Below are 27,442 nucleotides of genomic sequence, written 5' to 3'. Positions count from 1 at the left end.
GTTTTTCCTATGATTAAGCCTATTAATAACACAGATGGTCACCAATTACCAGATAAAGTTAGGATGAACTGTGCATGACATATGGTGCAGTCAAGTCTCTTACTTGAGGACTAGTTATTGTTTATCTCGAGATCATGTGTGCAATGCATTTTATCTGCTTGGCTACATAAAAGGGTGAGATTTCTCTGTCTTTACATCTTTACAATCTCTTAGTGGATTGCCTGTGATGCACAAAACACTCATGTTTAATGCTTACTCCATAATAAATTTGTTTTCTTTCTCTACTACCTTCGTTGAAAGGTTTTTTGGGTTGAGAAATTTGTTTTTTAATTATCCCCCCAAATAATGTCTGTGCATAAAAAGGAAAAGAAGAAGAAGAAGGAGGAGAAGGAGAAGGAGAAGAAGAAGTAGAAGAAGGGTCTGGAGGAGTAAGACCCCTAGCGGGAGGCTGGGGCTTGTGACGGGATACGGAAAAACAGGATATGGAAGGGAAAGGCAGAGGAATTTCTAGGAGGAGTGCTACTGGCATTCAACTGGAACACTCTGTAAATAACAGAATAATAGCAGCTAATACATACAGGAACTATGTGCCAAGTATTGCTGTCAGTGTTTTAAACATTAACTCATTTAGCACGTGCAGTAACTTGGATAATTGTTCCTACGTATTTGTCACCCCCACCCCCCACCACCATGTGACCTCACAGTACACTAGACTGGGCAGAAAAGGTGTCACCAGCAGAGAAGCAGGCTAAAGTATGGACAGATTTTGGAAGAAGGTATGAAACAAACTCTTTTTCAGGCAAAAGTGATCCCTGAACGGTGTGTGTAGAAAGACCAGACTCAACTACTACATAGGATAGGAATGTGAGCCATTCTATTTGGATATTACAGCATACAGTGATCCCCCCAAAACTGAAGGAAACTGGGGGCCAGGCACCAGTACTAAGCACAGAGGATGTAGGCAGGAGTGGGCCTAGAAGATAAGAAGGGGAAGGGCACCCACTAAGGATCAGACACTTACGAGGTATGATCAAACAACACAGTGAATGTTTAAATAATAATAAAAAAATTATTACAGTAAAGATACATTGACATTAATCCCTCTCAAAATACTTCCACTCGCTTCAAACACACTTATCACATTGTTCTTGCCATTTTCTGAAGCATCTCTGCAAGTCCTCTTTCATGAGTGTCTTTAGTTGCACTGTTGTGGCTGCCTCGATGTCCTGAATTATTTTGACTTTGAGGAAGAACCAGAAGTCGCATGGTGACAGATCCAGTGAATGAGGTGGATGAGGACACACCGTAATGTTTTTATTTGACAGAAATTGCCATACCAGAAGCGATGTGTGACCTGGAGCATTGTCATGATGGAGGATGATTTACAGCACACTTTAAACCACACCTTCTCTCAACCGTAGCTCACACCCGACTGATTGCATCGAACAAGTTGAAACTTGTCACACACTGTTACTGAGATTCGACATGCCGCTTGCTATATTAAAGATCCCTGCCTTTCCATTGGATGGCACTGGGTAGCAGCATTCACTGTATTTTGTGATCATGACGGAAAGGCTCCTTGTCACAGATCGCTTTGGTATGACAATTTCTGTCAAATAAAAACATTACAATGTGTCCTCATCCACCTTATTCACCAGATCTGGTACCGTGGGACTTCTGGCTTATTGAAAGTGAACTGGCATCTTAAGATGCTTAACCATAGAGCTGGGAGGACTATGGGTGGAGCTGGGCCCCTTGTTAACTTTCTAGTCTTGAACTCTATGGTAACTTCTGGGGGAGGGATGTGAATAAAAGGGCGAGTCATGTTGGGCTCCTCCTTCTTCCCATGTGGGTAGCCGTTGGGCAAGGCCGGGCCTGGGAGTGGGCACGCACTCCTTGTTTCTGTTTCTTTTTCCGAGTAAACCATTTTCTTTTGGTGGATAATCTGGAGAATTATTTGGCCAGTTGGCAGGCTCTTCCTCAAAGTCAAAATGACCATGAAAAGTAAACGTTTTGAATCGATTCACAATATCGAGGCAGCTACAGCAGCGCAACTAAAGACACTCACAAAAGAGGACTTCCAGAACTGCTTCAGAAAGTGTCAAGAATGATGGGACAAGTATGTTTGAAGTAAGGGGGAGTATTTTGAGGGGAATTAATGGCAATATGTATTTTACTGTAATTTCTTTTTTTATTATTAATTTAAGCATTCACCATATTTTTTGATCACACCTCATATGTGATGTCTGGAGGCTGGAAAGAGGAACTAGGATCCCTTTTATCCTTGCCAATAACCAACATCCCAAGTCATTTTTGAGAGTCTGGCTCAAGAAAGCAGATATACCTGGCCCTGGCCTAGCCCGAGCCACCAGACACATTCACTCAGCCAGATACTTACCATGACTTGGACCAAGAAGATGTAGATAGGGACCTGAAAGAGGCTTCATCTGATTCTTGGGTGGGTGAGTCAGAAAAAGAGCAATTCCTTAATCCTCAGGTGCTGGGTCACCGGAGTCCAATTTGCAACTCCCCTGCAGTTTCTACTTGGTGACACATAAAGCCCCAGGCTGAGGCTGAGTCTGGAGTCTGGAGATAACATTATCTTCAAACAGACCAGACCCCAGGAAACAATGTCAGGATGTCAGCCCTCAAACCTGCCTGACCGACTCCCCTTTCCTATATAAGAAAAAGCTAACCTGAAGTTAGGTGCAGTTAGTTGTCCACTAGAGACTCTGCCTCTCAGCAGCCTCTCTGCCAGTGCCTTTCTTCTTAAATAAACTTTCTAACTTCTATTCCTTTTGAGTCTGTGAATACTTTTACCTTCTGTGAAAGACCAGGGGTTAATTCTATGCCAGAACAGGTGACAAAGCCTGAACCTTGAATCATCCTTCTAATGTTTGCAAAGTCCTTAGCCAGCACTGGCCTCTCTCCTTGGTTTCCTCCCTTGAATATTGTGAAGGAGCCGGAAATAGCTGGGAGTGGGGGTGGGATGGGGTAAAGACAAGAAGGGAGAAGAAAGAAATGGAACTTTATATGTAATAAGAACTGTTTTACATACCCGTATAAGTTCTTAGGAGGAAAACTGAATTCTGGTAGGGAGAGCAGGCACCAGGGTCAGTAAAATCAGGCCAGAATATTTACCTGGACCATAATGAAGGGGAAGAGGCTGTATTCACTTGGAAAGGGCAAAGTTCATGGATTTTGCCCTTGTATGCTAGGGCCCTAAGTGACTCCATACTGTACCCTCACACCCAGGTCCCTAACATTTTCTGCACCCATTATGAAGGTTGGACAAAAGGAGGCTTCCACTGGCCTGCCTCAGGTAGGCCTCTCACAATACCTGGTGTACTTAAAGTCCTAACGCCAGGATGTTTGAAACCAGGTTGAGGGAGAGGCAGGGAACAAGCCTTTGAGCTGTTACTTTTCCAGGTTCTAGGCAGCCTGGGAAACCTCTGGTCATTTATTAAAGGAGTGGCATCAAATGCGGTAGACTTTAGAAACTGAAGACTTCCTGAACCGGAACATGTGTACAGCCCAGCGAAGTCTCCCAGGCGGGTCTTCCCTAGATCCAGCACAGAAAAGGGGAGACTGTCCCTACTGTTTGGAAGGCCAGCTCACTCCCTCTTCCTTCTAGCTCTCCCAAAGGCCTGGAGACCTTAGGAAGTGTCCTAATCCTTGCTCCCTCCAACCCCTAGGCTCCTGGCACCAGGCCTTGCCGGGAGGTTCAGGAAACCTGTGGGCATCCATTGTCTTTGCGTCCTCCAGGCCAGGACCCCTTTATCTTCCCGCAGCTACGCTCCTAGCGCGAGGCGTGGCCCTTCCCCCACACCTGCTCAGTCACTCGCAGGTTCGGGCTAGTCTGGGGCGGAGACTTGGGAGAGCCCGAACTTTGTGAGGAGGGCGGAGACCCAGACCCATCTTTAAAGGTCCGGAACTGGCCCTAAGGTGCCTCGACACACAACACCGGGCCCGACAAGCGCAGGACCCGGCTCCCCGTCGCCTAAGCTGCGGAGAGCCCGCCATGGGTCACTACCGCATCCGCGTGGCCACCGGGGCCTGGCTCTTCTCCGGGTCGCACAACCGCGTGCAGCTGTGGCTGGTCGGGGTGCTCGGGGAGGCAGAGCTGGAGCTGCAGCTGCGGCCCACGCGAGGCCAGGTCCGCAGGGGAAGCGGGAACCCTGATCCTGGCCGGGGCTGGGCTCACGGCGGGAGGGTGGCGCTGCGGCGAGTGACAGCGCGACCGTGTCGGCTGGGACTTCAGGAGTTGGGACGCCTGGGCGGAGAAAGGGTCAAAGCCAGGGCCCGGGGTGGGGGGCGGGGGCTCAGCCCGTTTCTTCTTCCACCGACCGTAGGCCTCGCAGCCTCCACGCCTTCCCCAATTGACCCCAGGCCACTATTATGGGATCAGTGATCAAAGGGGAAGCTCATCAGAGAGCGCGCGGTGAGAGCTCAGTTAGAGCACGCATGTAAGTGACGGTGCTCAGTCCTCAGGTGAAGACACTGCGGGACACGCCCCGCGTCCCTCGTCCTCCCTGTGCGATGGGGCTTCTGAGACCCACCACGCAGGTGTCTGGAGGAGGGAAAGAGGGTATGTTGTCTTTGGAGGCCTTGTCACTGGCCTCCATAAAGGACCCTCGCACCCCCAGTAAAAAGTCCTCTCCGGGGTCCCTGCTACTAAGTCTGGCTGGGTTCTGGTCCCCACAGGAGGAAGAGTTTGAGCACGAGGTTCCCGAAGACTTGGGGCCACTGCAGTTCGTGAAGTTGCGCAAACACCACTCCCTGGTGGACAACGCGTGGTTCTGCGACCGCATCACGGTGCAGGGCCCCGGAGCCTGCCCCGAGACTGCCTTCCCGTGCTACTGCTGGGTGCAGGGCGAGGGCGTGTTGAGCCTGCCCGAGGGCACCGGTGAGGGGCAGCGTCAGGGACGTGGGAGCAGGGCTTGGGGACTATGGTAGGAGGGGCTTGAAAAAAGTGGGTGCTCACAGGTTAAGGGTGGAGAAGGCAGCAAATGGGGGGTGTGGTGGGGGTGGGGAGTTATAAAATCTCAAAGTTATACACAGAATTACAAAGGCTGGAAGTAAGACTGGACAGGGTAATAAGTGATGTGTAGATCCCACCTCCCGAAAAGGTGAGCACAGGAAATGGGAGTTGCAGCAATGCTGGAAAACTGAAGAGCCAAAGTAAAAGTGAAAAGGAGATCTGTATATGACTGGGAACAAGTTAGGGCAGGGACAGGTAAGGGTAGCACATGGAATAGGGGATGGTGGGTGATCCCCGAGAGGAGACAGTTAAGGAAAGCAAATAAATGATATGAGGTGGAGAGCTGGTTTGGTTGGAAAAACATGGAAGACAAATGTGAGGGCAGGGGTGGCAAATATTGAATTACTGTGGGAAATAAGAAAGATGAATATAAAGACAAATGAGGACAAGAACAGTAAGGATGGCAACATGAAATATATGACTGTGAGACAGGTGAGTGTAAGTACTGCAAGAGCAGAAAGAAGTCAGTAAATATAGGCTATGATGGTACATCTAAGAAAGATGAAGTCAGGTAATGAAAGCAAACAGAACTTTTGAGGGCAGCTGCAAGTGTGGCAGGTGAGGTTCAAGATATGTGAAATTCACCAAAGCAATATATAATAGACGTAGCTGTGGGCATCGGGGTGATAAAGATTTTATCACCTTAATTCAGGCGATTTATCCAACCATAGATATTGATGAAACAGGATCAGCTAGGGAAAGATGAGTTAAGGGACAAGAAAGTGTGGCAAACATGACATTTTTGTGTCAAGGTAAGAGATGAAGGCTGAGATAAGTGAAACCAGGAGTGCAAAGTTGGCAAAGATGAGATAAATGTGTCTGGGGAATCAAGGGAATGAGGCCCAGCCAGAGAGAACGGCAACAGAGCACCACTAAACTCATGGACTGTGACTATAGAAAGGAGGAAAGGACAAGCAGGGGAAAGCACAGTGTGGCCAATCATCTTAATGTCTCCACAGCCCGCCTGGCAGGAGACAATGCCCTGGATATGTTCCAGAAGCATCGAGAGAAGGAACTGAAGGAAAGGCAACAGACATACTGGTGACTACCCACCCATATTAGACCCCCAAGTTGTATTCCCCCTTACCTGAATCTGCCCACATCGCTGAACTGGACACCCTCCCTGAAGCCTTGTACCCATCTCCTAGTTGGGCCACCTGGAAGGAAGGGTTACCCCTGAAAATAGCTGCACACGGTGAGAATGATCTACCTCTAAATGTGAGATTCCATGAGGAGAAGAAGCTGGACTTTGAATGGTCACTGAAGGCAAGGTGAGGAAAAGTCTGGAGCTCAGAGTGGAATAAGGGCCGGGAGATTCAAGAATGGTGATAAACTGTGAGGGGCTGAAGAGTCAGCAAATGGGTTCATACCTCGATACCTGTCCTAGGGCAATGGAAACAGTCCTCAAGCATGTTTACACCCTCCTGAGCTCCTGGAACCACCCCGAGGATTTTCGTCAGATCTTCTGGGGTCAGAAGAGCACCCTGGCTGGTCAGTGGTTCCCCTAGGTCTCTATAATCCCTTGATGTCCCCCTTTGGATGGTCTGCCCTTCACACTCCATAGTCCCCCATAACTCCTTGCCAGATGAGATCTGATCATGCCTGGCCATTTCAGAGAGTCCTGAAAAATAAAAATACAGGGGCTGGATACAGGGTGGTCGTATGCCTGAATCACTGCAGTCGAGGTTGGAGGAGGATCATTGGATTGTGGTGAATATCCTTCTACCCTCCACCCCGACCCCACAGAGAAGGTTCACCAGTGCTGGCAGGATGATGAGCTTTTTGGCTACCAGTTCCTGAATGGTGCCAACCCCATGCTGTTGAGACGCTCCACCTCTCTGCCCTGCCGGCTAGTGGTGCCCGTGGGGATGGAGGAGCTTCGGGCCCAGTTGGAGAAAGAACTCCAGGTACCTCCTCTGCCCTCCATTGTTCTCCCCTTGACTGTGTGGGGAGGACACGTGGTGAAGGGGAAGGACCAACAATGAGTCAGGGAAGGGAGGCTGTGATAAACCACTGTGATAAACCATTGGTGCAGAGTCCTCTGCTGGAAAAACCCAGAGATGATAAAGTATGGAGGGGAAACTATGAGGAGCTCCCAGCATGGATTCCCAGGGTGTAGCTGGGGCCAGAGATGTTATCAGGGACAGTGATATTCCCTGACTGATGACAATGCTCCTGACACCAGTGTTCATGGGCAGGGAGACAGGGGAAGAATGCACTGTCAGGTGAGGAGAATCGAGGAGGTCTCCTGGAGGAGGGCTGGGTTTGGAAAAGATGAGCTGAGTGTGAGGCAGATGAGCAAGGCAAGATGTGAGCATGTCCACGTACATATGTGTCTGGATTCGGTGGCAGTGGGAGTCAGGGGAACCTCTGTGGATTACTTGGCAGAAGAGGTGAGATTTGGACAAGGAGTGGAAGAGTGTTTGCTGAGCTAGTGGTAGCCAATCACAGGGAGACCCCTGAGGGATGATGAAGGGGCCTGGCCTTCTTGACAAAAGGACAGTTTCCATTGCCTATAATGCAAACTGGACTGAGAAGCCCGGTTCTAAACCCAGATCTACTACCACACATCCTGCACAAGGCATCAGCCCACGCTAGACTGTTTCTTCATTAATTTAAAACTAGAGGGATTGGACTAGCCTTCCGGGACTGCATCCTGTCTTCAAGGTAAATCCTCTGCCCTCCATGTCCCATCTCCCTCAAACCCCAGAGAGAGAAAACAGCCAATATTAAATGATACTGCAACAGTATATATCTGCTGTTGCAGTATCATTTAATATTGGCTGTTTAAAAGAAAGAGGAGAGAATAGAAGGAAGACTGTATGCTCTGGTTCTGCCAACAGGACTCTGGTACTGATGTAAGATGATGGCAAGCTAGATAAATGTCCTCAAATGTCTTACCAGCTTCGCCCTGGCCCTCTGGGGATTGAACTCTAACCATGGATACATTCCTCCCTTCCCCAGAATGGTTGCCTGTTTGAAGCTGACTTTATCCTACTGGATGGGATTCCAGCCAATGTGATCAGAGGAAAGCAGCAGTACCTGGCTGCCCCCCTCGTCATGCTGAAGATGGAACCCAGTGGGAAGTTGCTACCCATGGTCATCCAGGTGAGGTGCTCTGGGCACTCCCCCTCCCAACACTGCTCTCTATTCACCCCAACCTCTGCTCCCAGCAACCCAGCCCCCTGGCTCTTGGCTTCCAAATTCCATCCTCACGCAGTGAGATGTGTCCTCATGCCACTCTTAGCTTGCAGCCTGGTTTGCCTGACTTACCCAATTGGAAGTACTGTTCAAGAGTCATAATGGCCTTTTGGACTTCTCATCTTGTACCCAGTGGTTCTCAAACTTTAGTGTGCCTCAGAACTACACGAAGGGCTTGTTAAAACACAGCTTGCTGGATCCCACCACTACATTTCCTGATTCAGTAGATCTGGGGTAGGGACTGAGAATTTGCCTTTCTAACAAATTCCTAAGTGATGCTGATGCTACTAGTTTGGAAACACAATTTGAGAATTACTATTTAATCTCCCAGTAGGCTCTGACTCTAAATACCCACTGTCTCCTGGATATCTTTTCTCCCAAAGCTCTCAATAGTCAGTGAACAAGTACTGTCAGTTATCTCACACATCCGGCTCCTCCTTTTCATTCTCCTATCCTAACTCAGTTTTCCGTCATATTTCTCCCAAACCACTGTTAGGATCTCCGTATTGGACTCCTGCTTTGAACCTGACCTACGTGGTTCTCACATGGCATGACAGCTAGTAAGGGGCAGAACAGAAGGGTCCTCATTCCTCCTACTATTATAGATTATAAATTATAACCTCCTGGAAAATAATCATCTTACTTACTCCTCTTTGTTTCCCCAAGAATGCTGCCCATAATGTCATAGATAAAGTGGGAGTTCAATGAATGCTTCATTTCTTCTTCCCAGATCCAGCCTCCCAACCCCAGCGTCCCCACCCCACCACTGTTCCTGCCCTCAGATCCTCCACTTGCCTGGCTCCTGGCAAAGTCTTGGGTCCGAAATTCAGATTTCCAACTGCACCAGCTCCAATACCATCTGCTGAACACTCATCTAGTGGCTGAAGTTGTCGCTGTCGCCACCATGAGGTGCCTTCCGGGACTGCATCCTGTCTTTAAGGTAAATCCTCTACCCTCCATGTCCCAACTCCCTCAAACCCCAGAGAGAGAGAAAACAGCCAATATTAAATGATACTGCAGCAGCCATATATCTATATCTATATCTATATCTATATCTATATCTATATCTATATCTATATCTATATCTATATCTATATCTATCTATCTATCTATCTATCTATATCTTTGTGAATAGTTAAAAGAAAGAGGCGAGAATAGAAGGAAAATTGTATCAATAGTTTAAGCCTTGTATTTTAATTGAGTCAAACCATTAAACATTTCTTCAAGACATAAGGGAACCCTCTGAAATTCCAGAGATCTGACAATCTAACAATGGGTGTAGAGTATTGTTGGAATACTGTTAGTAAAACAAAAACCTTTCTTCTGCCTTAGAAGATTTACTGTTTAGGCAGGAAGACAAGCGATGCTTATAAGGACCAACCAGAGAACACTATCTGGAACTAGAATCTGAAATCACAAAAAAACAGCCTATAAACATTATAGTAGTGATGGCCAATGTCCCACCCCAACTGAGGAGTCTGCTAAGTAGGAACAGATCAAAACAGATCAAAACCCCAACAGGCTACCTGCTTAGGAGAGAAGAGGAGAAAGACACGCGAAGTGGTGACAGGAATGAAAAGGAAAACATTCAGACTTGATGAAGGGAGGAAACAGCAGGCGAACCTGCCTGGGAATAAGATGAGAAAGAAAGATCAGAGGTCTAAGCTTCTGCAATACATCAGAGCCCACAGGGTGGGCGTGTTGTACATTTACAAAAGAGTGAGTTCAGTGTCTAGTGCTAGGCAGAAGGCAGAAACATAAGACTTGTGCTTGTTAAAAATATTCTCAAAATCTTGATGACACTTTAGATATAGGGAACGTGGCAGAGAAGGCACAACACTGATAGAAGTTTATGAACTAAGACAATTGTCAAAAACGGCAATGTCATGAGAAGAAGCCATTTTAGAAGCAAACATGAGGTTTTCAGTGTTAGGTCCATGGAGTGTGACATATTGGTAAAGTATGCAAGTGAGTACCTGGTAAGAACAACTGAACTGTGTTTCAAGCTGGGGCCTACACCCCGACCCCCAAGCCTGGCCAGCCGTAGCTTTGGCCTCATTGAGTCTGGGGTAACACAGACAAGGTGGAGGCCAGTGTGATCATTAGAATCTTGGATGTTACTGGTCTCATGGCGCTCCTGCATCACCATCTTCTTCTCCTCTTGAATAGGTTAAGCCTCTGTTCACACTTAAAATCCCCCTTTACTAGTTCAGCCTTCTCCCTACCTATATCCACTCACCAAAACAACTTCAATCCATGGTGAACCCCCGAGTTGTTATCAGGACACACAGGAGAACTACCCTGCAAATGTCAGAAAGGTGATGTGTGTAGGCTCTGGATTCAGACTGCTGGGTTGGAATCCTGAATCCTGACCTTAGTACTTACCAGGTGCTTGCTTCAGTGTCCTCATCTCTAAATGGGGACAACAGGAGCTCCATCGTGGGGTTGTTCAAGGATGAAACAACATAACAAGGTGATATAGGCTGAAAGCTACAAAAGCCATTAGTTCTTGCAATTATTATTACTATCATTAGGAGTTGTTTGTCCTCGGGTATCTTCCTTCCTTGTGTGGACTTTAGGCTTTGTGTGACACTCAGCATCTTTCATGAACTTTCTGAAAAGTTTCAGACTAATATGAGCTGCTTCGACATCTTGACACCAAAGGTCTCTCGTGGGTCGTTCCCAGAATCCAGCATCAACAACTCAGATAAATATCAACACTGTATGAAACCTGTGTATAAAATGGATGGAAATAAATGCAAAATACTAGTCTGAGATAAAGGGAAATGGATGTGAGGATCAGGGGACCTTTTTTAATTCCTAAGGAAAGCTATTTTTTTAAAGCTATTAAAAATAGAGGGGGACAAACTGCTTAATTGGGGGTGGGGCAGATTTGATGACGGCCCCTCTGCTGCTGAAGTAGGTAGTTCAATATGGCTCCTCTGATTCTGACTAAAGATACCCACCCCCCAAAACCAACAGTGAAGCAACCAGAGGATGGAGGTGTGGCTTTGATAATGAGTAGAGAGTCAGATATAAGCTATAAGAATAAAAAAATCAAAAGAGGCTGATTCTTTTTTTTTTATATTAAATTTATTGAGGTGACAATTGTTAGTAAAATTACATAGATTTCAGGTGTACAATTTTGTATTACATCATCTATAAATCCCATTGTGTGTTCATCACCCAGAGTCAGTTCTCCTTCCATCACCATATATTCGATCCCCCTTACCCTCATCTCCCACCCCCCACCCCCCACCCCCCTTACCAAGAGGCTGATTCTTAAAAGTCACCTACACGCCAGGTAGAAATAATGAAGATAAATGATAACAGTTGCAACTTGAGGACTTCTGTATATACTACACCCTCTTCATACATCACTCACATAAGCATCACCACTGCCTCCTGAGATAAGGGACCCTATTATCAACCCCTATTGACAGATGAGGTGCTATATAGGTGATCACACAGATGAGGTGATAGACAGGAGATGAGACAGATTAACACTTAGAGGAGAGGGTCCACTACCTTGGATGAAGATCAAAGTGAGTGGTGAAGTGTAGACTGAAACCCAGGTCAGTCTAGCTCCAAAGCTGACTCACAGAGGACAAAAGAGCATGAGACTAAGTGATCAGAGAAGCAGAAGGAGACCAGCCTGCAAAGGCACTGGCAAGGAGGAAAGCATCAAGAGGAGAGAAGGCCAACACGCTGGGCACCACTTCCCAATAAAGGACCCAAGCATGTGCTCCATAAACCACCCCCTCCAACCCTCTCCATCCAGCTCCTGATCCCACACACCCGCTACACCATGGAGATCAACACGCGGGCACGGACCCAACTCATCTCAGATGGAGGGATATTTGATAAGGTAAGGAGGCCATGGGGCGTGGAGTAGCCTAATTCTCCAACTCTCTATGACCTCCTGTCACTTTTAAAATCCCAGACCAACCTGTGTGAATGTCCTGACCCTTCACCTCAGCCTACATTATAACCTGTCGCTTTATACTCAGGTCTTTCAATGTGGAAACCCACATGTGAACTGCTTATATACGTGCTGTCTTCCTGCTCAAGGCCTCTCATCTCTCTTGTCCCAGGGAGTGAACACAGGTGGAGGCGGCCATGTGCAGTTGCTCCGCCGGGCCATGGCTCACCTGACCTACTGCTCCCTCTGTCCTCCTGACGACCTGGCTGACCGGGGCCTGCTGGGACTCCCAAGTGCCCTCTATGCCCACGATGCTTTAAGGCTCTGGGAGATCATTGCCCGGTGGGTGAGAGTGGGAGCTGAGAAATGGAGGGGCATTGGGGAGAGGGAAGCTTTGGCGGGAGGTCAGCATGTGGCAAAGGAACATGAAACAAGGTCCAGACGGGGAGCAGAAGACTCAATCCTGGGAGGGATGACAAAGAGTGAGGATTCAGTGAGTAGGGTCTGATAAGGAAGAGGCTGGGATTGGAGTAGAGAGCCTAGGCCGGGAGAGCTATGGATGGGGAGACTGAGGGATCTGGACGAATCAGGGTTTTTGTCAGGAAGAATGGTTATCAACCATGTATAGAGAATTCCTGGAACTAATGACCCACATTTCATTCCTTTCCTACACTAGTGTGTAGAAAGAACTGGGCAATGTCCCAGAAGGCATGTCTTGAAGGATCTATACTCAAACACAGTGGCAGTCTGATGGACAAAAAAAGAGTAGAGGTCAGAGACTAGAGCCTTCTACTCTCAAGGAGCTCAGCTCCCTTCTCCTCTGCGCAGGTATGTGGAGGGGATTATCCAGCTCTTCTACCATGGGGATGATGTCGTGAGAGGGGACCCTGAGCTGCAGGCCTGGTGTCGGGAGATCACTGAGGTGGGGCTGTGCCAGGCCCAGGACCGAGGTGAGATCCCTTCCCAGAGAAAGGAGCTCCTCAGACACTGCCCAGAGCTCCTTCTCAGCCTTGCCCTTCTAAGGCCATGATCCCAACCCCCATCACCCTCTCTCCCTCCACACATGAAACACCTGGAAGCCATTTCCACCTCCTAAGACTCAGGACAATTCTATATACCCAAGCATTCTCCTCCCCAGAGACCCTGGCCATCAATCTTTATGTCCATCCCCCACGCCTAGTCACAGTTTCCCCTAACCTGCCAGAGCATGAGGCTCAGTGAAGCCAAAACCACAGCCGGTGGGGGATCTGCCCAGGCCCTTCTGGGGCTCACATTCTCTCTTCATGATTGTCTTTTCCTACCTGAGGATATGAATGGGAAGATTTTCCCACCAAAGCCCACAATGACCCACTCTGTTTTTCCTATCTTCTCCTTCTTGCTACTGCCCAGCATACACAGAGGGTCCGGGCATACCACACACTACCACAGTGCAAGGTCATTTCTAGGTGCAAAGCCAATACTGTACATGCTTTGGCTGAAACCCAAACTCAGTGCCCTCTTCCTTGGGGCTCACGTTCCTTTGGCCAGTCCGGTCTCCCCCCACCCCTGATAGCATCTAGCCACTAGTTTAGGATCTGGTCACTAACTTTAGCGCCCCCCCCCCCAATCCACATTTAACCGCTGGGGAAGAAAGAGCCTTTCTTGAGCTCTCCTAGGTTTACCCTCTTCTCTCTCTCTCACACGTGGGCCAGCCTGGACTGCTTCAAATCATGCTTCAGTCCCTGCTCCTCATACTTCACACCAGTATCTCTGCCTCTGTGGAACAACTACAGACATTTACTGGGGAAACATTATGCCAGGCCCTGGGGATGCAATAGACCAACATCTGCACTTTAGAGGAGCCTCTCCCTGGAGAATCTGAGGTATACCACCCCCACCCTTCCAGGACCAAACTTTCTCTAGGACGTCTCAGTACTGTCCCTTAGGCTCCACATGTCCCCAAAAGACTCTTCTTGATCTGCTTGGCCATCTTTTCCCCAACAAGTATTTACTACATTTGGAAAATAAAACATTCACATGTTAACTTTAACCTCCACTGCCTCTCATTCTCTCTCCCTCAGTTCTCATAACTCACCTTTTCCTAATTTCCCCAACAGACTTGTTAGAGGACATGTGCTAAAATTAAAAACAGCCTGAGATTAGCAGTCAAGAAACCCAAGTTCAAGGTCAGCCTCTGCCTTTTCCCAATTATGTGTCCTGATAAGCAGTTTAATCTCTCTGGTCTTTGATTTTTTTTTTTAATCTATAAAACGGGAGTGATTATATTTGTTCCACTTAACTGATAGGATTACTGGGTCTCTGAGTCCCCACCTCCACTGTAAAATGAATAGTCTAAGATAAATTTTGAGGAAAGCTTCTCTTGGTTGTGACACTAGAGATCTATGACTTCTCTTATTCATCACCTCATAACTCAGGCATTTGTAATTCCCTGTGTAAGAATAGAAAGAGGCAGTCCTAAATTCTTAACCACATTTTAAGGCATAAGATACTTAATCACTCGATCTTTCAGCCCCAACCCTTCCACACCCACAATAATTACCATTTTCTGAGCACTTGTTACATAACAGGTGATTTTGATACATTATCTCATTTATAAGGTAGGTATCATTCACATTTTACAAGCAAAGAAATTGAGGTTCAGAGAGGGTTAAGTAATTGGCCTAAGGTTAACAAACTATTTTGCTTGAGCCTGAATTGAAACTCATGTCTGATGTAAAATACTGGGGGTGCCATAAAAATGTATACAAATGGACACTTTGGTCAATGTTGTTCAAGCAGCAGTTTGCCGTAATCAGAAGTGTCTGGATGCTGATGGTAACCACTTTGAGCACCTCTTGTAATTGCAGAAGGCAAACGTGACTTGTGTTCACCTTTTGTTATTGGTATATATTGAGTATTACAATTTTAATACAGTTTTCCTTTCTTAAAATGTGTATACATTTTTCCCTCTGTATATTTGAATAAATGAACAACCACCCATCAATTCCAAAACATCCCAAGACATCAGCCTCTATTTCTCTTCTCTCATGCTACAGCCTCTAAATCCTATTCCTTTCCTGCCCAGGTTTCCCTGTCTCCTTCCAGTCTCAGAATCAACTCTGCCATTTCCTCACCATGTGTGTCTTCACGTGCACTGCCCAGCATGGGGCCATCAACCAGGGCCAGGTATGGACAGCTGAAAGCCCAGGTCCCTGAAGGTCCCTTGGGATGCCCAAGGAAGAGACAGGGGTTCAAACCCTAAGTACAAGGATCCTAGGGTTGTACTTTCTTCCCCCAGCTGGACTGGTATGCCTGGGTCCCTAATGCCCCATGCACAATGCGGATGCCCCCACCCACCACCAAGGAAGATGTGACAATGGCCACAGTGATGGGCTCACTACCTGATGTCCAACAGGCCTGTCTTCAAATGACCATCACATGGCATCTGGGTCGACGCCAGCCAGATATGGTAAAAGAGGACTCTGGGGGAAGGGAAATGACAGTTGGAAGGGAAACATCAGAGTGAGAGGTTAGGCTCTAGGTACTTCAGACTAGAAACTGACTATCCTTTGTTCTCTCTTAGGTGCCTCTGGGGCATCACAAAGAAAAGTATTTCTCCGGTCCCAAGGCCAAGGCTGTACTAAACCAATTCCAAACAGATCTGGAAAACTTAGAAAGGGAAATTACAGCTCGGAATGAGCAACGTGACCTACCCTATGAGTACCTGAAGCCAAGCCACATAGAGAACAGCATCACTATCTGAGCTCTGTGGTACCCCCACCTGGAAAACTTCAGATCAGCTCTAGGACTGACATTTCCATCTTGAGTTTCATGGTTTCCTAAGTCTCTGCTGCTACCGTGTTTCCCCAAAAATAAGACCTAACCGGAAAATAAGCCCTAGCATGATTTTTCAGGATGACATCCCCTGAACATAAGCCCTAATGAGTCTTTCAGAGCAAGAATTAGTATAAGACCCAGTCTTATTTTCAGGGAAACATGGTAGTGCTCTATTTCCTACCCCAACTAAATCTCCTACATCAGTATCCCACTCGCCCAGGGCGGCAGCAAACATTTTCTGTAAAAGGCCAGATAATAAAAATGTTAGGCTTTGTAGGCCACACCATCTCTGTCACAACTACTCAACTCCCATTGTAGTGAAAAGCAGCCACAGACAATATGAAAATAAATGAGTGTGACTGTGTTCCAATAAAACTTTATTAATGGATAATGAAACTTCATGTGTCACAAAATATTCTTTTGGTTTAATCAACCATTTAACAATGAAAAACAAAACAAAATAAGCCCCCCCGCCCCCCGCTTTGCTAGAGGGATGTGCACAGGCTGCAGGCTGAATTTGGCCCTCAGTGGCAGTACCTCCTTGCCCAAAGTACCCTGCTCTAGCCTGAGGCACTGACCCTACTTGCAAATATCCGGAGAATACTTTCAGGGGTGGGTGGGAAAGATTTCTTAGAGAAATGAACTACCTCAACCTATTCTCCTTTCCCAGGAGCTAGACTTCACGTTTGGTGACCAACTTAAAAATTCCTGACTCTGTTCTCCGGCAACTTTCTCTCCAGTCCTATTTCTCCTAATCACACACGTACCCCCAAACTTCCTGGAATAAGGTTCTCAGGGGTGGCTGTTTTGCTCAATTGGTTAGAGCATGGTGCTGGTAGCACCAAGGTTGCCAGTTCTATCCCCGCATGGGCCACTGTGAGCTGCGCCCTCCGTTAAAAAAAAGGTTCTTCTACGGCAGAATAAAAATCTTTGCCTCCAGGGGCCGGCCCAGTGGCTCAGGCGGTTAGAGCTCTGTGCTCCTAACTCCAAAGGCTGCCGGTTCGATTCCCACATGGGCCAGTGGGCTCCCAACCACAAGGTTGTCAGTTCAATTCCTTGAGTCCCGCAGGGATGGTGGGCTCTGTCCCCTGCAACTAAGATTGAACACGGCACCTTGAACTGAGCTGCCTCCCGGATGGCTCAGTTGTTGGTTGGAGTGCGGGCTCAATTCCTCGACTCCCGCAAGGGATGGTGGGCTCTGCCCCCTGCAACTAAGATTGAACACAGCACCTTGAGCTGAGCTGCCCCTGAGCTCTCGGATGGCTCAGTTGGTTGGAGTATGTCCTCTCAACCACAAGGTTGCCGGTTCTGTGCCCCCTGCAACTAGCAACGGCAACTGGACCTGGAGCTGAGCTGCGCCCTCCACAACTAAGACTGAAAGGACAACAACTTGACTTGGAGAAAAAGTCCTGAAAGTGCACACTGTTCCCCAATAAAGTCCTGTTCCTCTTCCCCAATTTAAAAAAAAAAAAAATCTTAAAAAAAAAAAAAAATCTTCGCCTCCAAATGACTTCCTTTCCCAAACAGTCTCAAATAAAAGATGAAATTCATCTCTCAAGGCCACTTTCCCAGCCCCTTCAGCATTCTGGGGTCTCTCTATGTGTTTCCCAGTTTCCAAGTTCTCTTTCACAACCCTTTTAGAACAATATGCAGAAAGTAAATGGAAAAATACCACAAAGTTATGCTAACCAGACAGTGTTTCTTGTCTAGTGAGCTTGTCTAGTTCTGGGGTCTTGGGATCAAAATGACCCCTCTCAATTATGTACAACAAGCTCAGTGCAAAACTGTGTTCTTCAAACACCCCTATTTGCCCAAGTAATTATTACAAATCTGTCTCTCTTTAATGAAGTATAAAAACTTTTTATTTGGGGAGGATGATCTATTCATATTTTTTAAATCTTGTATCCTACCTTATTCAAAGGACCTATAATCCGTTTCTTTAGTTTACAGTAGGGAAGCAGTGACCTTTTTGTGTATTACTCCTTTCTCCAGTACATTTAGCAGGACCACTCACCTTCACAACTTGCTCAGGATCTGTTTTCCCTAGACTTCACCTAACGCCTCTATTTTTCCTGGAGTTGGCATCCAAAACTATTCAGTATTCCATGTTTGGTAACAAATAGTTACTTAAGTATTCCTCATAATATCTATTTTTAAAGGTGGGAATAAGTAGAGAGGAAATGCAGGCGTTCTCTCTCGGTGCAAATCTGTCTCATTTACCATTTCCCCATCACAGGATACCACCTGAAACTACGTACGGTATCGGAGAGAAAAATCAGATAGTTCCAACCCTCTACTCCTAAAAGCCCATAGCCAAGGTTACCAGGAGCTCCGCAAGACCTACGCTCTTTCCCAGCCAGCAGCTACTACCTTGTTCCTCGTCACGTGATCTGCCAAAATTGGTCATGTGATATACCGGCTCTTCCCATTCCAACCTGGAGGGGGGGGACCAAGAAACCGGAGGCCCTTGCTTCTGCAATACTGGTGCCCCAGATACATGGGTCAACAAAAGATTCATAAGAGACTAATCTGGTTTCAGACATCGCCTTTTCCCGCCAAAGTCTCGAGAGGAGCCGGAGTCGACCAGCGTTCTCCGCCTGGCGCCCCACCAGCACGATGGTTGGGTCCGGAGGCCACGCCCCCTCGGTCTCCTTAGGGTCTTTCTGTCCTCCAGCGCGCGAGCCCCCGAGTACGGCTCGCTTTTCCCCGTACGGCGCATCCCGGGCTTCCTCTCACCGCCTTCCACGCGGCGCGTATCTAAACCATTCCCGACTCCCTTCATGGCGTCGCTTCTGTGCTGTGGGCCCAAGTTGGCCGCCTGCGGCATCGTCCTCAGCGCTTGGGGAGTGATCATGTTGGTGAGGGGACTGGCTGGCGAGAACCTGAGAGGGCCTGATGGGCCCCGGGGTTGGAGGGCTGGAAGGCAAGGAGACTTCAGGCCTCAGGAAGCAGCAGGCAGGCTGGAGGGGGTGGTAGATTAGCCGCTGGGAAACGAAACAGGACTGAGATTGAGAAATGGGGAACTGGAGCGGAACGGGTAGTGGGGGAGGAAGCAGCTTCTGGAGCTTGGAATGGGAGCCCGGGCTGGTAAATTTGGAGACTCCTCTTGGTAAAAGGAAGAAGAGCTGGGTTTTTGAGAGATGCTTGAATTAAATGGAGGACCGAAGAGGAAAGGGAGTTTTTGTTCCTGAAATGGGTAGCTGGGGCTTTGTTTCCCCAGGACTCTATCCGCCCCACTCCAGGAAAAAATATGAAGGAGTGTCCATTCCTCCTGACCCTTTTTGCTGTGTCCCGTGATAATGACGCCTCTGGCGAGGAGGATAATCTAGGTTCCTGGGTTGCTCACTATTCCTGTCCTTGCCCCAGCCAGGTTCTCTCTATGTCACCACCTCACGCCCTGTTCCGGATGACTGAGTCTGAATCCAGCAACAGCCATCTCTAATCCCAGCTCATTCTTGAAATTCCCAAACCCAGATGTTGTGGCAATAATAGAAGTGGAAGGAGGTTAGGGAGTGACCAGGTCAGGTGCCTGAGGTCAAAACGTACCCATTCTCTTTTTTCAGATAATGCTCGGAATCTTTTTCAACGTCCATTCCGCTGTGCTAATTGAGGACGTTCCCTTCACGGAGAAAGATTTTGAGTAAGTTGTCAGGTGGGAGAGGTGGGGTTGGGGGCAAGTGGGAGGTGGCTAAGCCTGAGATCAGAATTTTGGGCGGGGAATTGCTGCAAGCTTGATACTTGGGACCCAGAGGCCTGGGAACTGGGTGCGTGCTGAGAACTGCTCTCTTTAGCAGTTGGAATTGGTCATGGGATTCGGACCTCAGCGGCCATCCTAAACCCACCACTTCAGGTGTGGCTTCTTTACGTATTTTATTTGACTTCTCTGCCTCCTTCCACCTCTGCAAAGTGGATGCTATAATAGAACTCCACTATAATAGAAGCTTGAATAAGATGATAATAATACACGTAAAAACACTTGGAAGGATACCTGGCACATAGTAAGTGTTGAGTAAGTGTTGGCTACTAATGTTCCTGAACACTTCTCCGCCTAATTCTACCCCTAGGAATGGACCCCAGAACATATACAACCTTTACGAGCAAGTGAGCTACAACTGCTTCATCGCTGCGAGCCTTTACCTCCTCCTTGGAGGCTTCTCTTTCTGCCAAGTTCGGCTCAATAAGCGCAAGGAATATATGGTGCGCTAGAGCACAGTCGTTTTTCCCCTCTTCAGCCCCCTCCTCTATTTAAAGACTCTCCCCACCCTCTCATGATCCCCCATTCTGGTGCCCTCTGCGGGACTCGCGTTCCCTGGAGAGAGATTGAATCCCTGTTCTCCAATCTCTGGTGCCAGGCCCCAGTGGAGGGAGGCTGGGACTGGCCGTCACCTGTTCCTCCAGCTCCCTCGCCTTGTCCCGTACCACAATAAAGAGAAACTGCTCTCTTAAACCTTGTGTCTGTGCTTGGCTTGGGGGTCGGGCTCGGGGGCTGGAGATCGGCCCCCAAGTAGGCAAGTTCACACCCCTCAACCTTGACGGAAGTGGAGTGAAGCCCGGCCGGAAGTGAGGCGGTGTATCCACTCTCCTTCCCTCAGTGCGCCAAAGCGGCCTAAGTCACTACGGCGGTGAGGCGCTGAGCTGCCAAGTTTGAACCAATCAGCTGCAGGGGGGCGGGACTTCCTGCGCGGGTTGAAGGGGTTCGACCCGCCGGCTCTCCGGTGCCGGCTCCGTGGTGGCGGCGGCGGTGGTGGCAGCGTCTCCCTGCGGAGGCGCGCAGGGCCATGACGTCGGCGTCCACAAAGGTTCGACCTCCCTCGCGGACAGCGCTCCCTGGCGGCCACGGGAAGGCGGGGGCCCCCCCAGTTGGCTGCGGGCTCTTCCGCCCGGGATGCGAAGCGGGAGGCGGGAGGTGAGCCTGGGGTGGGGCTAGGGACTCCCGGCGGGACGGCGCGGGGGGTGTGCCCCGGTTCCCGGTAATGCTGTTCCGCCCCCAGGTCGGAGAGATCTTCTCCGCGGCGGGTGCTGCCTTCACGAAGCTCGGGGAGCTGACGATGCAGCTGCATCCCGTGGCCGACTCTTCCCCCGCGGGGTACGTGAGCCCGAACTGGGACGTGAACGCTGAGAGCGGACGCTTAGACTCGATCATTGACACGGACTGTCTCTAGCGCAGGAACAGATGTTAGTTTTAGTTTGCCTTTGTGCCTGGCACAGCGCAGAGCAGGTGTTAATAAATGATTGTTGAATGAATGACAGATAACACCACAGACTGAGGCTCAGAACCTGGACTCATTTTCACAGCTCTGCCCTACTGTGAACCGCAGACCATAAGACCACCACCACTACCCATCCACCCAAAATCTTGTGGAATTCCCTCAGACTGCTGCAGACTATGTTCAGGGTTTCAGTTTGTAGACTCCTACATGTTGAATTGGCTTCAGTGGGCTATTTACAGCAGCTGTTTTCACGTTGATGGGGAAGAGGTTTTCTTACAAGGTGGTGGTGGTTGCAATATTATAATGTGGTAGGGGGGTCCTTGGGGTTCCCATGGGATCTTGAGTTTTTTTGTTTTTTTTTTAAAGGAGGACCTCTGTGGATCCATGGGAGGGACCCCAGATATTAGGGGGAGGAGGCTGGTTGCTGTGGAATGCATAGTCCTCCTCCTCCCACTTTCGCTATTCCCCTCTCCCCTTCTGACAGTGCCAAGTGGACGGAAACGGAGATAGAGATGCTGAGGGCTGCTGTGAAGCGATTTGGGGACGATCTTAATCACATCAGCTGTGTCATCAAGGAACGGACAGTGTGAGGGAGGGTTGGCTGGTAGAGAAAGGGGGGTGGGAGCTTTCTTCCTCCATAACCATTGTTCCATCTTCCTCAGAACTCCCTTCCAGCTCAACATCTTTCCTACTGTGTTGCTAGTTTTGTTACCATCCCCTTGATGACTGAAAGATAAAAGAATTGTCACAATTGGTCAGAAGTTACTAAAATGTTATGGTAATCAGGACCTTCCAAGCATTTTGATTTAAGGTTGCCTGAGCTACTCGGTAATTAAATTTGGTAATGGGAGTCGCCTGGTTATTTATACAGATCTTTTGAGACTCTACTACTGTAGTGTTTCCAGGGATATTGTGATTCTGAACTAGTTGATCAGAATCCACCTGTACATCACCAAGGCTTATCTGGTAGCCTTCCACTTCCGTACATCTCTCCCAGAAGAGAATTAGGAAATGGGCCCTTCGCGCTACTCAGTTCAGGCAATCCATTCTTCACACCATCTGCCCTGAGTGAGTGAAAAGCTTCAGGAATATGAGAACCCTACCAAAGGGTTAGGGCCCTAACTTGGACTCTCATCTAGGTTCTGAAGGGGCTCCACAATATTCCTTCAGGGTGGCCCATTACCCGCATCCCTTCTCTTCTTTCTTCCCTAATCCTCTCTGATGACTCCCTAACCTGCTCCTCTTCTCTTCAGGGCTCAAATAAAGGCCACTGTGAAACGCAAGGTATATGAAGACTCTGGTATCCCCCTTCCAGCTGAGTCACCCAAGAAAGGCCCCAAGAAGGTGGCATCTGGTGTCTTGTCGCCTCCTCCAGCTGCCCCTCCACCAAGCAGCTCCAGTGTCCCTGAGACCGGGGGTCCCCCCACAAAGAAACAAAAGGCTGGTGAGGGCTGTGGAGTTGCTGCTTCAGGGTTAAATGTCCCGTCTGAGGTTCAGTGAGAGAATTGGGCTTGAGTTAAAGAGAGACAAATCTATCTTCCTCTCCCAGTGAAGGTTCGCAGAGAATGGCCGGGGTGGGGGAGGGAGGGAGAGCTTGAAGCTCGGGAAGCTGGGTGGCAGTCAGGGGACCTAGAGCCTAGCTTATGCCCCCCTCCCAGATGTGACACTCAGTGCTTTGAACGACTCCGACGCCAACAGTGACCTGGTGGATATTGAAGGGCTAGGAGAAACTCCTCCAGCCAAGAAACTCAACTTCGACCAGGGTAGGAGTCCTTCTCCCACACCAGCTGAAGGGGTGGGGGAGGAAGTACTCACTTGGATGGTAGGGGAGGGTCTCAGCAGGAGCCCTCTCCCTTGTACAGGGGCTGTGGAAGAGAGGTCCTCTCATACACGGTGCAGGGGGTTGGGTCAGTAAGGAGCCTGGCTTTGGGGAGGCAGGAATTGTCTTGGAAGCATACTTGGGGCTTGCTCCATCTCGGCCCATTTTACTTTCTGTTCCAGACAGCCTGACCCTGGATTCTGGCCTTCTCCTGACCTCTGCTGATTTTCCTCTGCTCTCTTGCTGAGCCTTCCACCTCTGACCCCTCTCACTTTTCACCCTGGAACTGTGGATCACCTGGGACTCTGAGCAAGGCCTGCATGAGATAGGGTCGAAACGCTGTTAGTGCTGCCCACCTTGTTCCAGTATAAACATCTGCCTCCAACCCCTTTGATGTCCATCTGATGGACATTTTTATACAGAAAACAATAAAGATCTCTCTCTCTCAGCTTGGTGTCTTCGTTTAACATTATTGGAGTGCAAGGGGCCATTCCCTCTCTCCTCAGCCCCCCAGGGGCTCAGCCCCTCCTTGGCAGCTCTCACCACTCTGCCTGGAGCAGCTCAGCCAATATTGGCAGACTTTCTTCCCAGTGCCAATATTTCTGTGCTGCTAGAGCCAGGGGAGCTGGGTGTGGGCAACAAAGACTCTACTTTGCTCTCTGGAGGTAGAACTTACTCCCAGGGTCTCTGTCAGTCAGTATTCCTGAGACTTCCCTGGGGACTCTAAAGGGGCTGTTTCCAGTGCTTTCATACCTCCCTTTTCACCTCCCCCCCGCCCCCCCCGCCCCCCGCCCCTCGCAACCCCCAACATTGCATGAAGGCCCCAGATGTTTTTTGTGTCACTTCTCCAGGGTAGCCTCCAGGGCCAAGCCTCGGCGGTGCCTCCCCCACCCTCGCTCTAACACCACAGTGTGGTTTGGACGTGGCCACAGTGCCGTACAAACCACAGTGTGCTGCTGGGGCGGGAGCAGGATGGGTGGGTGGAGAGGAAAGGAGCACAAGACAGTGCTGGGAAGACCCCCACAACCAAGAGTAGTGATATAGAGAAGGCAAAAATGGTCCCAAAATGGTTGGGGAAAACAAGAAATCAGAGCTAGGAGCTGAGCAGGCAACTGGAGGGAGAGGGGCCTAAGGGTTTGCAGTATAAGACTGGAACCATCTTCCCTATCTAGAAACTGTCAGGGGATCTCTAGGGTGGGGTCAAAGGCGGAGGAAATAGGGAATGACTATGGGGGACCAACAAACTGCTTCCCGACTCAGCAAGGGCAGGGACCCAAGGCTTCCTGTGTCCGTTCCTCCCCTCTCTGGGTGAGAACCCAAGAGAAAGCAAGGAGAGACAGGAGGCCAAGGACAGCAGGGTTGGAAGTTGGCGATCCAGAGGTGGTGGGGCTGAAACATGGTTGGGAGAGGGGGGCCGGAAGTCTCCCTGGGCCCTGGGCCTGCCACAAGATGGAGGCCAAAGGCAGGAAATGGAGGCCAGGGGGAAAGGGGAGCAGCAGGGCCCAGGAAGAAAGCCATCTGGACCTGGGGACCAGGTATTCAACCCCCAGAGCTGTTCTCACTCCCCATGGCCCCCAGGACCCAAGTCCTACCCCCTGCAACAACCCCCATCAGCCTATCCATCAGGCCCAGGAAGGCATGCCCACCCCAGAAAGCCACGTTTAAGCTGAGACAAATATGCCTCTCCCCACCCCCACCGTTGGTCTTCCCTCAGCCTTCCTCCTGTCCAGGACTTGATTTTTTAAAATCACCCCTCAGAAAGCAAAATCCAAGGGCCAAAATCCCTTCCGCAAATCAAAATAATATCTTCCAAAACCCAAAAGTTATCCTCCCACCTCCCATCCCACTCTTTACCATTCTCCCTTCCGACACACCCCCCAAAACTCTTAGCAATCAAAAAGATCTAAGATGGTAGGTGTAAGCAGGCTTTTTAGGCCCCAGGGATGCCAGACCCCCTCCCTTGAGACCCCTATTTGTCCTACAACAAATCCTGCCAAGGCCTCTTGCTCCTCACTCCACCCTCCACAGCCCCCAAACTGAACAGCTGCCCCCAGCTCCCATCCTCGGCAGAGCCTTTGTGGGGGTGAAACAGATATCAAACACTATATTAACAGCTGGGGATGTTTGGGGGCCCTCTGGTCTCAGCCTTTGGTTTCCATCTGGGCAACTGCAGTTTAGGGGCATAAGAGAAAGCCTCTCCAATCGTCCCCCCAGTTCCAAGACTGACAAAGCCCAACCCCACCCCAGCACGCACCTCCAAACCTCCCCCCCAACCGCCACGTCTCTCCTGAAAACAGGGGACACTTTCCTCCCCACTTACCTCAGCTACTCTCCCCTGAGATCCTGGTCCCCTATTTTGAAGGGAGCAAAATTTGGGGTGCATCCCTCACATTTGGGGTGAAGGAGAAAGGAGCCGCCCCAGTCGCATCGCTGGCCTCCTTCCTCTCGGCTGGCTCAGGGAGTGGGGAGTGCCCTAGGCAGTGGGGACCCCCACAAGAGAGCTTAGGATGGGGTTCCTTCACTCCCAGTCAGAACTGGGGACACCCCCCCCAAAACCGGTCCCAGCCCATCCGTCTCCAACTCGGCGGGAGAGGCAGCTGCAATGCCCCAGTCAGATTCCCCCAACACTACATTCCTCACCCCATCTACAGGGGTCCCGGGGGCCCAAAAAAATCCCCAAAAAATCTAGGATGTTGGCAGGACAGTCCTGGACTAGCTCCCCAAATTTGGGGTCCTCAGATACCCCCGTTTTTTCAGGAAAATTCCGTCTTTCGCCTGCCTCCCGCCAGCCCTGCTCTGTCCCGATGCCAATTTTGGAAGTCACTCCCTCCTTCCTCCTCCCGGTCTCTCCAGGCACCCCCCCGCCCGGGGGCTAGGGTCCAGGACACCTGGCTTCCAGACTGGGGAGGGGGGCACTCCTCAAAGGGCTAGGGGCCAGGAGGTCAAGCCCATAGCCCCAGTCTTAAGAGAAGCAGGAAAGCCCGATCCTCCCTTCCCCTCCCCCCTGGCTGGTCTCCGTGGTGGTTCAGGAAAGCCTGGAGGATTGGAATCTGCCATTGCTGTTGCACAGGCAGTTTTTTTTTCCTTGGGTTGGGGGGGTGGGCGGTGGGAGGGAGAGAGGGGAGGAGAGCCGAAGAGAGCAGGACCCAGGCGTGCAGAGCTGGCCTGGCTTACCCTCTACCCCCTGCAACCGTGGGGAACCCCTCCCCCCTAATCTCACCCACACTCCCAGTCCTATGTCTGCTTTCTGTTTGGGGCTCTCATCCTAGAAAATCAGGGTACAAGAATCACCTCCTTGTATCCCATCACCACCTCTCTTTGCCAGTTTCAACAGCAACTGCCCTAGTCAGGGTGTCCACTTTACCACAAGACACCCCATTTCTCCCACCTTCTCCCAAACTGAGGCATGCTCCCTTAAGAAATTGGGGTTCAGAATCTGAAACCACCTTCTCTTCCTTAGATCTATCCAGGCTACATAGAAATAAGAGGAAATACCTTCCCTTTCCAAATTTCTCCCTGCAAATCCTGGGCATATTTGGGGGTTCACTAAAGAATGAGATTTCTAGAATCTGGAGTGAAAGGGAGCTATAAGCAAAGGACATCCCAACCGAGCATCATACTACAAATTAAGTGACCCCCCCAAATCAATCTCACCTTAAGATCCATCCCTCAGTTTCACCAAATGCAACCAAATAGTGACAAAACACCCCAAAATAAGGATACCCCAAAATTTTAGTCTCCTACTCTGGACCCTCACCTTGTTTCTCCCCCTGGAAAAAAGTTTCCTGGCTATCTATGCATAAACAGGAATATCCCCTCCTCAAAGTAAGTTTCCACAACATTCAAATAGAAAGTTTTGCTCCCCCTCATGGATCCCTAATCAGAGGCCTTCAAATTTGCTCCCAGGTTTCTATTATGTTCTACCTCAGGCTAATAAAAAAAACCAACAACTTCAAATTGAATTTCATGTCCCCTAAATTAATTTGCTCCTTGAAACGTATATGGCACCCCCAAACAGGATGCACTTCCAAATCAGCATGACTATATACTTGAAATCAGATTGTCCATATACACCAATCACTATGAATCTCTAAAACAAAACCTTCACCCACCTCCTGAATAGTACCTAGCAGGTTCTCCTGATATTCCAAGATGACAATCTCCAAATTGTGGGTTCAGAATCCCCAGAACTAATGTAGCTTCAAAATCAGCTCCATGCCTAACTTACCATCCACCCTCAAGACTGAATACAGCCCCCAGTGCCCAGAACAATCAAACTAACTCAACACCCCATAATAAATATGCACTCCACAATTGACCAGATAACACAAAATCAACTCCATCCTGATACCACAGGGAGCCCCTAGTCTAATGCCTACCTCCAAATGGGCAGAGACCAAAGTAACCCTCACATGCAAAAGCCACCTCACCAT

General features: G+C 49.3%; 3 protein-coding genes across 5 annotated transcripts; all 3 read left to right on the top strand.

Annotated features, from left to right (window-relative positions):
* Positions 1–3,908: 3,908 nt before the first annotated feature.
* Positions 3,909–16,650, top strand: ALOX12 (arachidonate 12-lipoxygenase, 12S type). Its single transcript, XM_019719209.3, has 14 exons — positions 3,909–4,156; positions 4,705–4,906; positions 6,001–6,082; positions 6,190–6,312; positions 6,429–6,532; positions 6,788–6,948; positions 8,006–8,149; positions 8,973–9,182; positions 12,024–12,110; positions 12,337–12,506; positions 12,993–13,114; positions 15,229–15,329; positions 15,442–15,612; positions 15,727–16,650. The coding sequence occupies exons 1-14, from the start codon at positions 4,022–4,024 to the stop codon at positions 15,904–15,906; spliced, it is 1,992 nt and encodes a 663-aa protein (XP_019574768.3). The 5' UTR covers positions 3,909–4,021; the 3' UTR covers positions 15,907–16,650.
* Positions 16,651–18,626: 1,976 nt separating this feature from the next.
* RNASEK (ribonuclease K) lies at positions 18,627–20,427 on the top strand. The gene is made up of 3 exons (XM_019719215.3): positions 18,627–18,838; positions 19,544–19,620; positions 20,045–20,427. The coding sequence occupies exons 1-3, from the start codon at positions 18,761–18,763 to the stop codon at positions 20,184–20,186; spliced, it is 297 nt and encodes a 98-aa protein (XP_019574774.2). The 5' UTR covers positions 18,627–18,760; the 3' UTR covers positions 20,187–20,427.
* A 182-nt stretch (positions 20,428–20,609) lies between these two features.
* Positions 20,610–23,457, top strand: BACC1 (BPTF associated chromatin complex component 1). Of its 3 annotated transcripts, none has more exons than XM_019719210.3 (6): positions 20,613–20,779; positions 20,972–21,066; positions 21,675–21,776; positions 22,444–22,634; positions 22,849–22,953; positions 23,192–23,457. In XM_019719210.3, exons 1-6 carry the CDS (start codon positions 20,759–20,761, stop codon positions 23,254–23,256), a joined length of 579 nt encoding a protein of 192 aa, XP_019574769.1. In that variant the 5' UTR covers positions 20,613–20,758; the 3' UTR covers positions 23,257–23,457. The 3 variants fall into 3 exon arrangements, with proteins under 3 accessions (XP_019574771.1, XP_019574769.1, XP_019574770.1); XM_019719211.3 differs by having other exon boundaries at positions 20,619–20,779; positions 23,196–23,457; XM_019719212.3 differs by lacking the exon at positions 21,675–21,776 and having other exon boundaries at positions 20,610–20,779.
* The last annotated feature ends 3,985 nt before the right edge of the window (positions 23,458–27,442 follow it).

This window comes from Rhinolophus sinicus, chromosome 12 (assembly GCF_057876585.1).
Source record: "Rhinolophus sinicus isolate RSI-liver-muscle chromosome 12, RSI-T2T, whole genome shotgun sequence".
In the NCBI taxonomy this organism is placed as follows: domain Eukaryota; kingdom Metazoa; phylum Chordata; class Mammalia; order Chiroptera; family Rhinolophidae; genus Rhinolophus; species Rhinolophus sinicus.
This window is presented reverse-complemented; position numbering and strand designations above follow the sequence as displayed.

Excerpts from the sequence above, each read along its gene's own strand:
- ALOX12 (XM_019719209.3), top strand. The coding sequence starts at position 4,022 with ATGGGTCACTACCGCATCCGCGTGGCCACCGGGGCCTGGCTCTTCTCC. Across the intron at positions 6,313-6,428 it reads GAATGGTCACTGAAGGCAAG|GGCAATGGAAACAGTCCTCA; the intron begins GTGAGGAAAAGT and ends TACCTGTCCTAG. Across the intron at positions 12,111-12,336 it reads ATGGAGGGATATTTGATAAG|GGAGTGAACACAGGTGGAGG; the intron begins GTAAGGAGGCCA and ends CTCTTGTCCCAG.
- RNASEK (XM_019719215.3), top strand. The coding sequence starts at position 18,761 with ATGGCGTCGCTTCTGTGCTGTGGGCCCAAGTTGGCCGCCTGCGGCATC. Across the intron at positions 18,839-19,543 it reads CTTGGGGAGTGATCATGTTG|ATAATGCTCGGAATCTTTTT; the intron begins GTGAGGGGACTG and ends CTCTTTTTTCAG. Across the intron at positions 19,621-20,044 it reads TTCACGGAGAAAGATTTTGA|GAATGGACCCCAGAACATAT; the intron begins GTAAGTTGTCAG and ends TTCTACCCCTAG.
- BACC1 (XM_019719210.3), top strand. The coding sequence starts at position 20,759 with ATGACGTCGGCGTCCACAAAG. Across the intron at positions 21,777-22,443 it reads GTCATCAAGGAACGGACAGT|GGCTCAAATAAAGGCCACTG; the intron begins GTGAGGGAGGGT and ends TCTTCTCTTCAG. Across the intron at positions 22,954-23,191 it reads GAAACTCAACTTCGACCAGG|ACAGCCTGACCCTGGATTCT; the intron begins GTAGGAGTCCTT and ends TTTCTGTTCCAG.